At 40.0% G+C, this 12,492-nt stretch overlaps 1 protein-coding gene across 2 annotated transcripts in view; it reads left to right on the forward strand.

Moving 5' to 3' along the window:
• The window catches only part of tpd52 (tumor protein D52), a 219,206-nt gene that overhangs the window by 126,408 nt on the left and 80,306 nt on the right, over positions 1-12,492 (forward strand). For both annotated transcript variants that reach the window (XM_073039942.1, XM_073039924.1), the window contains one exon: positions 10,561-10,742. In XM_073039942.1, the coding sequence (XP_072896043.1) occupies positions 10,561-10,742 (182 nt within the window). The remainder of the gene's footprint in view (positions 1-10,560; positions 10,743-12,492) is intronic.

Consider the following 12,492-nt stretch of genomic DNA (forward strand, 5'->3'; position numbering starts at 1 on the left):
ACCTTATACATGTATACAGCCAAATAAAACAACATTCCTCCAGACCAAGGTGCATATAACTAACACACAATCACAAATAATTTTATAAATAATAAAACGTATTCCAGAAGATTGACATTTAGCATAAGTTGCATTTATGTCACAAATTTAAAAAGTATAACACTACTGGTGCTTCATAATGATGAGACCTGGGTGGTGGCAGAGAGTTGAGGAGTCTCACAGCCTGAGGGAGGAAGCTGTTTCCCATCCTAACAGCCCCTGAGCTAATGCTAAGGTACCTTCTGCCTGAAGGTGGGATTGGGGGGAAGTCAAAGACACTGTGGGATGGACCTTGGCAATGCTAAGGGGCCTGCGTACACACCACTCCTGATAAATATCTCGGATGATTGGATTAGTGACCCAATGATCCTCTTTTCAGACCTTGCAGTCCTTTGTAGGGCCTTGTAATTCCCGTTCCAGACAATGATGCAGCTGGTCAGGACATTTTCAATGGTGCTTCTGTAAAAATGAGTTAGACTGAGGGTGTGCAGGGGGAGCCTTGCTCAGCCTAATATCCTGAGATGCTACACTGCTTTCTTGACTAAAGAGGTGGTGGTGATAGACCAGATGACATGGTCAATTATGTGCACTCCCAGAAACTTGATTTTCCTAATACTCTCCACAGAGGAACCGTTTTATGTGCAGTGAGAGGTGTTCACCTCTGCCTTCCTAAAGTCCACAATCATCTCTTTGATCACAGCTGCCTTGAGTCTCAAGTTGTTGTGCTCACATCATTCGACAAGCCACTCTACCTCCTTTCTGTATGCCATCTCGTCATCATTGTTGATGAGGCCAGCTACTGTTGTATCCTCAGCAAACTTGATTTACTTTGAACTGGATCTAGCAGTACAGTCATGCATTAGCAGTGGGCTGAGCACACAGCCTTGGGGGGATGGGGGCTTCAGTGCTCAGTGTGATGGAGCTAGACATGTTCCTGCCAACATGTGCTGCCTGTGATCTTTCTGTAAAGAAGTCCAGGATCCAGTTACAGAGAGAGGTTCTGAGACCCAACAAAGGCAAGTTTTAATTATGAACAAATAAATCTTTCAATAAAGAAATACAAATACACAACTTTCCTTCTTATTACGAAGAAACTGTCATCGATTTAGGTACTACGTCAACTTCATGAGTTTACTTTCAGAAGTCGATTGCTTATTAAAATAACATTTTAAACATTTAGGCATAAGCTCTTTCAGGACAATCTTTTGTCCATTGCAAAGGACTCTTTCCTAAAGAGGGTACACGCATCATAGAAACCATTCCGAGGCTTGAGAACCAGTGTGATTCAGGCACAGTATTTCCAAACAGTGTAGATACTAGAAACAATATCTTTGAAACTCTCTGGCAACCATGTGTGCTCAGTCCACTGCTGTTCACTCTGCTGACCCATGACTGTGCAGCAACACACAGCTCAAACCACATCGTCAAGTTCGCCGAGGACACAACCGTGGTGGGTATCATCAGCAAGAACGATGAGTCAGCATACAGAGAGGAGGTGCAGAGGCTAACAGACTGGTGCAGAGCCAACAACCTGTCTCTGAATGTGAACAAAACCAAGGAGATGGTTGTTGAGTTCAGGAGGGCATGGAGTGACCACTCTCCGCTGAACATTGACAGCTCCTCCATTGAGATCATTAAGAGCACCAAATTTCTTGGTGTTCACCTGGCAGAGAATCTCACTTGGTCCCTCAATACCAGTTCCATAGCAAAGAAAGCCCAGCAGCGTCTCTACTTTCTGCGAAGGCTGAGGAAAGTCCATCTCCCACCCCCCATCCTCGCCACATTCTACAGAGGATGTATCAAGAGCATCCTGAGCAGCTGCATCACTGCCTGGTTCAGGAATTGCACTGTCTTGGATCGCAAGACTCTGCAGCGGATAGTGAGGTCAGCTGAGAAGATCATCAGGGTCTCTCTTCCCGCTATTACAGACACTTACACTACACGCTGCACCTGCAAAACAAACAGCATTATGAAGGATCCCACGCACCCCTCATACAAACTCTTCTCCCTCCTGCCATCTGGCAAAAAGTACTGAAGCATTTGGGCTGTCACGACCAGACTGTGCAACAGTTTCTTCCCCCAAGCCATCAGACTCCTCAATACCCAGAGTCTAGACTGGCATCTACATCATTTATTATTACTGTATATTGAAATTTGTCCTGTACTGTGCCTATTGTCTTGTTTATTAAATATTAGTTATTAATTAATTATTGTACTGCCCTGCACTGTTTTGTGCACTTTATGTAGTCCAGTGATGCAGGTGGATGATTTCCTGGTGCCATGGATTATTGATTACCTGACTGGCAGACCACAGTACGTGCACTTGCAACACTGTGTGTCAGACAGAGTGGTCAGCAGCACTGGGGCTCCACAGGGGACTGTCCTGTCTCCCTTTCTCTTTACCATCTACACCTCGGACTTCAACTACAACACAGAGTCTTGCCATTTTCAGAAGTTCTCTGATGACTCTGCCACAGTTGGATGCATCAGCAAGGGAGATGAGGCTGAGTACAGGGCGACGGTGGGAAACTTTGTCACATGATGCAAGCAGAATCATCTGCAGCTTAATGTGAAAAAGACTAAGGAGCTAGTGGTGGACCTGAGGAGGGCTAAGGCACCGGTGACCCCTGTTTCCATCCAAGGGGCCAGTGTGGACATGGTAGAGGAGTACAAATACCTGGGGATACAAATGGACAATAAACTGGACTGGTCAAAGAACACTGAGGCTGTCTACAAGAAGGGTCAGAGCCGTCTCTATTTCCTGAGAAGACTGAGGTCCTTTAACATCTGCCAGACGATGCTGAGGATGTTCTACGAGGCTGTGGTGGCTAGTGCTATCATGTTTGCTGTTGTGTGCTGGGGCAGCAGGCTGAGGGTAGCAGACACCAACAGAATCAACAAACTCATTCGTAAGGCCAGTGATGTTGTGGGGTGGAACTGGACTCTCTGACGGTGGTGTCTGAAAAGAGGATGCTGTCCAAGTTGCATGCCATCTTGGACAATGACTCCCATCCACTCCATAATGTACTGGTTAGGCACAGGAGTACATTCAGCCAGAGACTCATTCCACTGAGATGTAACACTGAGCGTCATAGGAAGTCATTCCTACCTGTGGCCATCAAACTTTACAATTCCTCCCTTGGAGTGTCAGACACCCTGTGCTAATAGGCTGGTCCTGGACTTATTTCCACTTGGCATGATAAACTTGTTATTTAATTATTTATGGTTTTATATTGCTATATTTTTTCACTATTCTTGGTTGGTGCAGCTGTTAAGAAACCCAATTTCCCTCGGGATCAATAAAATATGTCTGTCTGTCTGTAGTCTAGTGTAGTTTTTGTGTTGTTTTACGTAGTCTAGTGTCTCACTTAGTCTAGTGTAGTTTTGTGTTGTTTCATGTAACACCATGGTCCAAGCATCATATTTGACACTGACATTCAGAATTGTTCAGCAATAAAGAAACTACCTACGGGAAATTAGAACAATCTCTGTATTGCATTTGAGGAGCCTGGAGACATACTAGTGTTGAGGGTGGTGTTATGTATTTAATATTTTGGTCATATTTGAGTAATATTGTAAATATGTTGCTGATTAAGCATTCTTTTGTTTTGTTTAAATAATTCATTATGGGCAGCAAGGTAGCTTAGTGGTTACCTCAACGCTTAATGGTATCAGCAACCTGAGTTCAATTCCCGTCCCTGCCTGTAGGGCGTTTGTAAGTTCTTCCCATTACCACGTGGGTTTGCTCTGAGTGCTCTAGTTTCCTTCTACATTCCAAAGATGAACTGGTTGGTACGTTAATTGGTCATTGTAAATTGTCCTGTGATTAGGCCAGGATTAAATCGCGGGACTGCAGTTTGAAGGGCCGGAAAGACCTGCTCCATGCTGTATGCCAATAAATAAATAAATAAATAAACTATGCAAAAGTACTTGTGATGTACATCATCAAGCTACTACGTGATACCTGCGTGCCTTGCATAAAGTAAAAACGAAGTACACAAGTTATCCCTGGCTCTCCCGTATTTGTATTTTGATTAGTTTTGGAGTTTACAAAATATAACAGTGGCAGTGTAATTCCTTTAAAATGAACCTGAGATGACCGTTTGAGTTTTAAAAAATGCAGTGAAGCGGTCGGGCAAAAAAAAAGCTGTGTAGCTCATTTCTTCAGAAAAGTAGGCCGAGACGATTGAGTTAAAAATAAAGGCAGAAAACAGAAGAGTTCATGAGTTTATAAACAGTGAATATTGGGTGAAAATAACCATTAAAAAGAGAGTAAAAATGGCTGGCTAATTCAGAATGATTGACATGTTTGATTGTACAAGAGATAACTGGATTGTGTACACTGAGCAAATTGAGCAGTGTTTTAAATTAAATGGAATAGCCAATAATTTTGCTGAGTGTATTAGATTTAAAGGCCTACAGTTTGCTTAGAAGACAACTGCTCCTACCAAACCAGCTGAAATGAGTTTTGCTGATATTGTGAAAGTTATACAAGAGCATTTTAAGTGCAGAATGCTTTAGGTTTCATAAGCAGAATCAAAAGGAACAGGAGTGAATTGAAGAAATTGACCATTGTCTGACCATTACAGTTCAGTAACAGGCTTAATGATGCACTTTGTGGAATCTTACAAGAAAGCATTCAAAAATGCTCCTAACTGAAGCACAACTCACATTTAGAAGAACAGTTGAAGTAGCTGCATCAATGGAAACAGCAGACAGAGATTTAATGGAGTCATAGTCAGGAATGAAAGTGAGTAGGAATGAAATTGCAATGTCTAAACAAAAACCTGTCTCGTTAATTGTGACACCATTGTGCCGGGAGCTCACATACACTAGACCAATGCAGGTTTCAAAGTGAAACTTGCAGAAAATGGAAAGTAGGACACATGCAAAGAGTATGTTGGGCAGACAAATGTACTGGATCGAGAAGAGATAAAGCTAAAAAGTCAAATGCAGTTTCAAAAAGAGCACCGATCTGCATGATGTTCATGAAAAATCTGATGATAATGAGAGTGGTACAGGACTGAGTACCCTTGAGATTTACAATATGAAAAATAACAATAGACAAGCAAACTGGCTTATAGCAGAAGTGAATTGCAAACTAATTAACGTGGAATTGGAATAATGGGTTCAGCTGTTTCAATCATTCCACAAAATGAGTTTGAATGACATTTCAAAGATACTGAACTGGAGCTTGCAGATATCCAACTAAGAACTTATACTGGAGAAAAGATAACTCCTGTGCTTGTATGTGGGAAAAAAACGGGAGGGACAGACAACTACAACTTGATTGAAGATCCATCCACCATTTGCATGCCACATCCCCTGCAAGAGAGTCACCTGAAAGTGAATTAAGAAAGATATGGGATGGTGCCACAGCAGTGTTCAAGGATGGCACTGGAATATTCAAACATATCAAGAGTCAAATAGTGTTAAATGAAAGTGTCACACCCAGGTTTTGCAAAGCCTGTCTGATGCCTTATACCATCCGTGATAAAGTAGCCAGTGAGCTAGGTCACATGGAGGCTGAAAGAATTCGTTCCAAGGTTGAGTGGAGCCCACGGACAAAGCCACTGGGCTCAGTAGCTGAGAAGAGTGGGTCTGTCAGGATCTGTGGTGATTTTAAGGTCACCATCAATCCGGTACTGAAAGTAAATACCCTCTGCCCAGGATAGAGGACATCTTTGCAAACCTTTCTGGAGGAAAACACTTCAGCAAAGTGGACTTAGCTGAGGCCTACCTATGGATAGAGATGGAAGAAGAGTCCAAAGTGCTTCTCACCATAAACACTTACAAAAGGCTTTATCAGTATAATACACTTATTTTTTGGAGGAGCATCTGCCATTAACACTCTGGCAGAAAGCTATGGACCAGGTGCTGCAAGTCTGCCCAGGCATTCAGTGTTACCTCGATCAATGTTCAAAGTAAAATTCATTATTACACTATATACATGCCACCACATACAACCCTGAGATTCTTTTTCCTGCAGGCATACTTAGCAAATCTATAGAATAGTAATTGTGAACAGAATCAATGAACAACAGACTGCACAAATGCAAATATAAATTAATAGCAATAACTAATGAGTATGAAATGACATGAAAGGAAAAAGCATGACATAATAAGATAAAGAATCCTTAAAGTGAGACCATCGGTTGTAGGAACACCAGAAGCAGAAAGAATGTAGTTGTCCTCTTTTGCTCAAGAGTGCCTGTGGCCATCAAACTTTACAACTCCTCCCTCGGAGTGTCAGACACCCTGAGCCAATAGGCTGGTCCTGGACTAATTTCCACTTGGCATGATCTACTTATTATTATGTAATTATTTATGGTTTTATTTTGCTATATTTCTACACTATTCTTGGTGCGACTGTAACGAAACCCAATTTCCCTTGGGATCAATAAAGTATGTCTGTCTGTCTGTCTGATGGTAACTGTTCTTGAACCTGCTGGTGTAAGTCCTGAGGCTCCTGTACCTTCTACCTGATGGAAGCAGCAAGAAAAGAGCAAGGCCTGGGTGGTGAGGATCTCTGATGATGGATGCTGCTTTTCTATGTCAATGTTTCATATAGATGTGCTCAATGTTTGGGAGGGTTTTACCCATGATGTGCTGGGCTGAATCCACTACCTTTTGTAGGACTTTCCACTCAATGCAGCCGGTCAGCACCCTTTCCCCACACATCAATAAAGTTTGCCAAAGTTTTTGATGACATGCCGAATGTCCACAGATTCCTGAGGAAGTAGAGGTGCTGTCGTGTTTTCTTTGCAATTATATTTATATGACGGGTCCAGAACAGGTCCTCTGAGATAGTGACACCCATGAATTTAAAGTTACTGACCCTCTCCACCTCTGATCCTCCAATGAGTACTGGCAAATGGACCTTTGTTTTCCCTCTCCTGAAGTCTACAATCAGTTCTTTGGTTTTATTGACATTGAGTGAGAGGGTGACATCATTGTTACTAGTAATGATGACAAGGAATATCTCCAAAGACTCAAGGCAGTGTTAAAAAGATTAGAAGATTCTGGGTTCAGAGCACAATTCAACAAGTGTGAATTCTTTAAAGCAACCATCACTTATTGTGGTCTTACCATTGACGCACAAGGATTACACAAGTGTGCTGTGAAAATTTAAGCAGTGGTGGATGTCCCAAGGTCAAAGGACGTATCACAATTATGGCGTGTTTTAGGTTTTGTCAATTACTGTAACAGGTTCCTGCCAAACTTGGCTACTGTGTTCTACATTTTGAACGCATTGCTACAGATCGGGAAGAAATGGCAGTGGACAAAGCGGTGTGAAGTGGCTTTCCAAAAGGTAAAGGAAATAGTGACCTCAGGCACCATACTGGCACATTATGAACCATGTTGTCCAGTGAAGCTTGCCATGCACTATTCAGGATACCAGCACGTCCAGAAGAAAGGTGTCCGGAGCTGTCAGAACAACTTCCTGCAGTTCCAGAGACAACTCCTACAAAAACATAGTGAAGGCCCAAGAGTCTGAGGTTGTTTCAAAGCCACAAGTCTCTCCTGCCTAGCAGAGTGACTGTCCCTCACCTCACCCCACATCCCCTCAGGAAAGACTGTTCCACAAGAGCAAGACATCCTACACAGCAATTTAACCTTTAGACCAAATGGGGCAATTTAAAATTCACTTTGCTGTAGATGTCCAGATAGTAATTGTACTATATAGTATACTGTATGTGTGGTGTATAAGTTGAGATGCATTCTATATTGAGTTGGAGTTTATAGCTAAGCAGGAAGGAGTGTTGTGTGTTTAATATTTCAGTAATATTTGAGTAATATTGTAAATATGCTTTTGATTAACCATTCATTGTTTAAGTAAAATTATCATGGGTTATATGTAAAATAAGTAAATGGCGTACGTTATGATGCTACCACTGATGTGAAGTTAGACTCACAATCTTGTTTTCCTTTCAATTAATTTTTGTACCTTGGAATTTACAAAGCATAACACATAGTGATTGTCATTTCAGCTCTTAGTCACTGTTTATTTTGAACAGTTTTCTTTGAAGTGGTTCTGTGGTGAATCTGATCGTGCATCATGCTACTAAATAACTTGAACATAAAATAACCAAGCAAACCCAGAGCGTAGTGGCTTGGTACATTTTAAAAGTCGCAATGCAACACATTACCATAAAGTAATAAAAATATATTCTTCATTCAGATATGTCAAATCTTCAAATTTAATAAAGCATAGAAAATGGAAAGTATGCTTGACTTCAGTGGAGCTAAAGTTCCAAAAATTAATCCTCTCAACCCCAGTCTCATGCCTTCTCCCCACAACCTTTGAAGCCCTTACTAAGCAAGAACTTATCAACCTCTTCCTTAAATATTTCCAGTGAGTCAGTCTCCACTGCTGTCTATGGCAATGAATTCCACAGATTCACCACCCGCTGGCTGAAGAAATTCATCCTCATCTCTGTTCTAAAGAGATGTCCCGCTGTTCTGAGACTTCATAGTAAACATCCTTTCAATGTCCACTCTATCTAGGCCTTTCAATATTCCATAGGTTTCAATGATATTTCACCCTCATTCTTCTATACTCCATTGAGTCCAGGCCCACAGCCTCATACATTAACCAGACCATTCCTGGGGCTATTCTTGTGAATCTCCTCTGGACCATCTCTAATACCAGCACAGCCTTTCTTATATAAGGGGCCCAAAACTGCTCACAATTCTCCAAGTGCTTTGGTATAATCAATGCTTTATAAAGACTCAGCATTACTTCCTTGCTTTTATATTTTAGTCATAGAGAAGTACAGCACAGAAACAGGCCCTTTAACCCATCTAGTCCATGCTAAACCATTTAAATTACCTCTAGATTTAAATCTCATCCTCAACTAGAATGTAAAAATATGGGGAAAAACTAGAAGTTGAGGCAAAAAGGAGCAGATGCATTGAATGTACTTCATATGGAAACACGCTTACTAAAATTAATACATTTTTTGGCTTATTTCGAGCCACCTTTTTAAACTTCTGAAGTCTTTCTTTTCAATAAAGGAAGATTGTATTCTATATATAACGTTTTAAGGAAAAGAAGCAGAGTCTGCAATAATTAATCTGCTTTTAGATTTGAGGACTCATTATGTGAGGTTTTTCTCAAAGCAATTGGAAAAGCTAGAAAATATTAACGTTTTTTAAACATAATAAAAATGTTGACTCTCAGAACTCTCGTTAAAGCCCTATTTAGAATTTCAGCACCTGTCTTTTTTTCATTTCTATGCCACTTCCAGTATTGTAGATTCATAGAAGAATATAGGGAATTAATTAAGAAACTTTTAGTTTACTAATTTTGTTCTGATGAGATGGTATTTCAGTTCCCAACCTGATTCCTAGCTACATACAAAGCATCATTGAAACGAGTGCCTCTACCTTATTCAATCCCATCCAACTTTCCCTCTATATATTTTTTACAGCTGCGCAGACCAACCATTACTCTGTGTAGGAAATCTTTGGAAGCCTGAAAACTGAACGGTACTTTAGTAAAACATTATGTAGAAGAAAATTCCTGCTGTGCAGAAATTCAGGCTACGTGCACGGGAACGTTTCAGTTATTGTGTGGCTACGTGCCCACACAGCTTAGAGGGAACAATGGTCATCTCCTTTTTCAGAATAATCCCAGAGTAGTGAAGTCTGATCTTTTTTTAATATAAAAAGGGCTTGGATATTGCTTCTAATCAACATGAACTGTGCTACAATCTTCTTATTAGAGAAAAATGGAAACTCAAGTATGGGTTATCTATGCCATAAAGAACTTGTGCAGAGTCTGAAAGTGTACTTGAACATAGAGGACTAGAGTTAAATTCAATTCCATTGTTGCCAGGTGCACTTCATACTATAAATCCCAAATAATTCAGGACAATTGAAATGTGTACTTAGTTATGCAGAAGTTGCAGATATTAAATGATGCCTATTAGTTGATGCTAAAGCAATGGCCTCTCTAAACTAGAAGTTTGCCAAGAATTTTTAATGTAATATTTTCCAAGTTAATTTGTCATCATTGTGTATACAATTAGTTGAGAAAATGCTCCTGATTCCTTACACCTGATTTTGTCATGAAGACTTTTCACATTTTGCTATTACAAATAAAATGTCTTCTCCATCTTAAATGTTTTATAGTCATTGGTATTATGCAGTGATCTGCAGATACCTTCTGTTCTTCCTTATACATCATTGCAGGCCTGAAGAAAACCAATAATTCTTCCAGGTACTAGATATTTCTGTCTGTTACAAACTTAGAATTTTTCTGTACCCGGTAATTATTCATGTGGCAAACGTAACAGTGTATTATTGTATGCTAATGAGTTGTTTTATTGCTGACAGCCAGAATTATGTACTCTATTTGGATCGTAGATGTAAATGTTGAATTTTCTGAAAATAAAATGTTAAAATTACTTGATTAGATAAAGCGTTGTCAAGTTTGATGTGAATGAACAGGTTGCATTAGGGTAGAATGATCTGAAATGAATACGCTTTTAAAACTGTCTTTTTCATGCCTTTTAGGTGTCCACACAGAATGTAAAGTCATTTGCCTCATTACTGAGGCACTCCCCTCTGATGCAGATGGGCCCTGCCAAAGATAAAGTCGTCATTGGTAATATCTTCCATGTAGTGGGTGATGATCTTTACATTGACTTCGGTGGCAAGTTTCACTGTGTATGCAGAAGACCAGCAGTAGATGGAGAGTAAGTAGTTCAGTGCCAACTATGTGTGTGACTATAAATTCTAATTTATCTTTTATTAGAGAAAAATATTTTAAAATTCAGATTCAGTTATCTATTATACCAAATGTACATCGAAACACATCATTTGTATTAACAACCATAGACCATAAAACCATAAGATATAGGGGCAGAATTCGGCCATTTGGCCCATCAAGTCTGCTCTGCTGTTTCATCATGGCTGATCCAATTTTCCCCTCAACCCAAATCTCCTGCCTTCTCCCCGTATCCCTTCATACCCTGACCAATCAAGCATCTATCAACCTCTATCATATATATACATAAAGACTTGGCCTCCAGAGCTGCCTGTGACAAAGAATTCCACAGGTTCACCACTCTCTGGTCCAAGACCTTCCTCCTTATCCTGGTTCTAAAAGGATGCTCCTCTATTCTGAGGCCAAGTCCACTGGTCTTACACTTACCTTCCACATGAAACGTCCATTCTATCAAGGCCTTTCACCATTCGTTAGGTTTCAATGAGGTACCCTTATTCTTCTGAATTCCTGCAAATATAGGGCCAAAAACCATCAAACACTCTTCTTATTACAAGCCATTCAATCCTGGAAGCATTTGAACCCCGTGCAATTTCAGCAAATCCTTTCTGAGATAAGGGGTCAAAAACTCCAGTGAGGCCTCATCAGTGTTTTATAAAGTCACAGCATTACATCCTTGCATTTATATCTTAGTCCTCTTGAAATGAAAGCTAACATTGCACTTGCCTTCCTCACCACAGAGTCAACCTGCAATTTAACCTTTAGGGAATCCTGCACAAGGACTCCCAAGTCCCTTTGCATCTCAGTATTTTGTATTTTCTCTCCATTTAGGAAATAGTCAGCCCTTTCATTTCTTTAAACAAAGTGCATGACCATATACTTCTCTACACTGTATTCCAGCTGCCATTTCTTTGCCCATGCTGCTAATCTAAGTCCTTCTGTATCCTCAATCTACCTAAAATGCTGTAGCACTATGCACATATAAAAACCACATATAATCAGGGTATATTTGGGGCGGCCTGCAAGGGTTGTCACATATTCTGGCACCAACATAACACCCTTTGTTGTTATGTTTATTGTTGATGAAAGACACTACTTAGGCCTACATCAATGCACATTTTCCTTTATTTGTATAAGATGAGAAAATATAGCTAAAAGGTAATAAAGTTTAAGTTGGCGTATGTTTTCTCTTAATTGAAATTGAATAGCTCCACATCTGCAGTCGTCATGTTGAAATTTTTTCATGTTCTTTACATAGAAATAGACTACAATTGCTCAGTTCTTGGTTCTCTCAAGCATCGTGTTGATCTGACGCCAATAATTAGAGACAAACTTTCAGCCTTTAGATTGGACATTAAATAAAACAAAGGCAGCTGCATCTCTGGCTCTCCAATTTGCATTCTGTTTAGTTGGAAAATTAAGAATAAAAATAGTCTATGATTAAAACAGTGCATCAGCATAGCCCAACAGCAGTATCAGGATGCAATTATGATTTGGAATTTGTGTGACAAGATTTAGCATGAGACATTGTACTGGTAAATGAGATTAGTATAGTTAGGTACTTGATGGTTGACATGGACATCATAGGCCTAAAGGTTGGTTTTAGTTCTGTATTCTATAACATTGTATTAGTATTTAACGGACATTATTTAACTTCTGTTAATATGGATGGAGTTTATTGTACAAAATAATTACAATGATATTAAACCGTATTGTTTGGA

Source organism: Hemitrygon akajei, chromosome 1 (genome assembly GCF_048418815.1).
Source record: "Hemitrygon akajei chromosome 1, sHemAka1.3, whole genome shotgun sequence".
NCBI classification, from domain to species: Eukaryota; Metazoa; Chordata; class Chondrichthyes; order Myliobatiformes; family Dasyatidae; genus Hemitrygon; species Hemitrygon akajei.